Consider the following 2,277-nt stretch of genomic DNA (forward strand, 5'->3'; position numbering starts at 1 on the left):
CAGAGAGAACGAAAGAGATACGTTTGAGTTTCCTTTTGTTGTGGTCACAGAACTCACTTCCAACTCCTACTCACACACTGCATGCGCACCTCAGCTCGACGCAGAATGCGACTCCAACAGGAAATGGTGGGGGTTTTTTGCACCAATAAGAAAGATACATTTAGATTAGGGGTAAGGTTTATTTTTTTTTAAATAAACTGGAAACATATCATATCATACCTGACTTGTGACTGAGAGTAGAATCTGTCTGCCTACATTCTAACTGAGAATCTGGCTGAGCGTTGATCCCTCTAGGATTTTCTACACTGCTACAAACTGCAACACACAGACGAAGCTGAGCACTTTGATACAAACAGGTTTGGATTTCCTCTACACGGATGGCCCTGCAAGCAAACCAGAACCAGTTTGTATCTACCCAGGACTGAACACGGCGGTTTCTCACAGACACAGGGAGTTATCTTTGAAGATGCCGGTGATCCTGGGGGAGATCAACATGCTGACCACCCCTCAGGCCTTGGTCCGCATCTTAGAGTTGTTGTTCGGATGCACGACCTTCAGCTTGGTGTCTTTGGCGAGCAACAACGAAACAATCATCAAATCCAATACCTACACGTTCTGCATGTTCACCTGGTGCTTCTTCTTCATCCTGACAGCCCTGATCTTCCTGGTGGAGTTCGTTCAGTTCCAGAGCCTCGTCCCAGTCTCCTGGAAGAACCTTCCCATCACCATGGCTCTCCTGGGAGCACTGATGACCCTGATGGCCTCCATCGGCTTCCCCTACTGCGCCATCAAGCATGAGGCATCCATTGACCCCCGCTTGGTGGCTGCCTCCATCTTCTCCTGCTTAACTTTCTTGGCGTACGCTGCAGAGGTTTGTATAACGAAGGTGAGGAACGTGGAGCAGCGGGGGTACATGGCCACCACCCCAGGGTTTCTAAAGGTCTTCGAGGTCTTCGGAGCCTGCGTGGTCTTTGTCACTCTGGACAGCGACGTAGTGGGTACGTGCAAGGCTGGCCCGCTCTTCTGGTGGTGCGTGGCAGTTTACTGCAGCTGCTTTTTGATGTCCCTATGCACCATTGGAGTCATGCTGGGGGAGTGTACGGGACGCTGTCCCGTCCCCTTCGACAGGATCCTGGCAGGCTTCGGCTCTCTGTGTGTCCTGATGTACATCACAGCCGTGGGCTACTGGGTCTGGGCTCTGGTGCATCCTGACCGCTGTAAACAGCACACTTGGAAGGTTATAACCGCCACTGTAATGACTTGCCTGAACTTGCTGGCTTACACTGTGGACTTGGCTTTCTCCTTCAAGCTGCTGTATTACAGAGCCTAAAGGAAGCACCGAGGATTCCAACGTATTGTAAGTTGTGTACAGTCCTAGATCTTATACGCTTTATCTAATATAAAAGTACTGAATCAAACCATCAGCAGATGTCCAAGCCATGGGTTTGTGTTGGTTTTCCAAGTGTAACTACCGAGATAAAAAGCAAATACATACCAATAAATACAAAGAGAGAAATGTATCATATTAGACAAATAGGTGTTACTTTTAAAATATAATTAGATGCCATTTTTGTTTTTCAACTTGAAATTGTGCTTTGGAGTGATTAGCAATTTGGAATAATATATATATATATATATATATATATATATATATATATATATATATATATATTTCTAGATCTAGCAAATTAAGTGCATGTGTAGCAAACAAATAAACCAGCTTCAGTACAACGTTCTGGACGGTAGCATTTCTTTGGGGACATGTTGTCAGAATAATACCTGGTCATTTCAATAGAAAAAGATGACCTAACTCATCTAGATCATTGTTATTAGTGTTTAGCACTGTGCACACCTTGTGCTGGCTCCCTTTTGTTAAATTTGCATGCTACCTTTTCACTTCTTCTTTTGTGAAGAGAAACTTAAAAAACATAATAACAAACCTTTTGCTGACAGTATTCTGTGTTACAGTCCAGATGTGATTATGTGTTCACCAAGAAATGATTTACAATGATTAAAAACCATGAAACTGCTACTTTTCCTAAAAATAAACAAAAAGTAAATACGCAAGATTGTGGTTTTGGTTTATTCCCTTTTCAACTTTCTTTAAAAAGCTGTATAAGAGGAGAGCAATAAAAATAACTTAAAAAGTAACAACAAAAAAAAACAAGACGTGCAAAAAAAAAGTCCTTTTAATTACAGAAAGCGCCACATGGTTTGAAGCAAGTGCAAAGCAAATCTAAGAGAATTTAAAAAGATGTATTACTCAGAAACAAGTTA

General features: G+C 42.6%; 1 protein-coding gene across 1 annotated transcript; it reads left to right on the forward strand.

The window, feature by feature from the left end:
* The first annotated feature begins 200 nt into the window (after positions 1-200).
* Positions 201-2,067, forward strand: LOC117424780 (myeloid-associated differentiation marker homolog). The gene has a single exon (XM_034041484.3). It carries the CDS (start codon positions 467-469, stop codon positions 1,328-1,330), a length of 864 nt encoding a protein of 287 aa, XP_033897375.1. The 5' UTR covers positions 201-466; the 3' UTR covers positions 1,331-2,067.
* The last annotated feature ends 210 nt before the right edge of the window (positions 2,068-2,277 follow it).

Source organism: Acipenser ruthenus, chromosome 19 (assembly GCF_902713425.1).
Source record: "Acipenser ruthenus chromosome 19, fAciRut3.2 maternal haplotype, whole genome shotgun sequence".
Classification (NCBI taxonomy): Eukaryota; Metazoa; Chordata; class Actinopteri; order Acipenseriformes; family Acipenseridae; genus Acipenser; species Acipenser ruthenus.

Bases quoted from the DNA above. Each gene is read 5' to 3' on its own strand.
- LOC117424780 (XM_034041484.3), top strand. From the start codon at position 467: ATGCCGGTGATCCTGGGGGAGATCAACATGCTGACCACCCCTCAGGCC.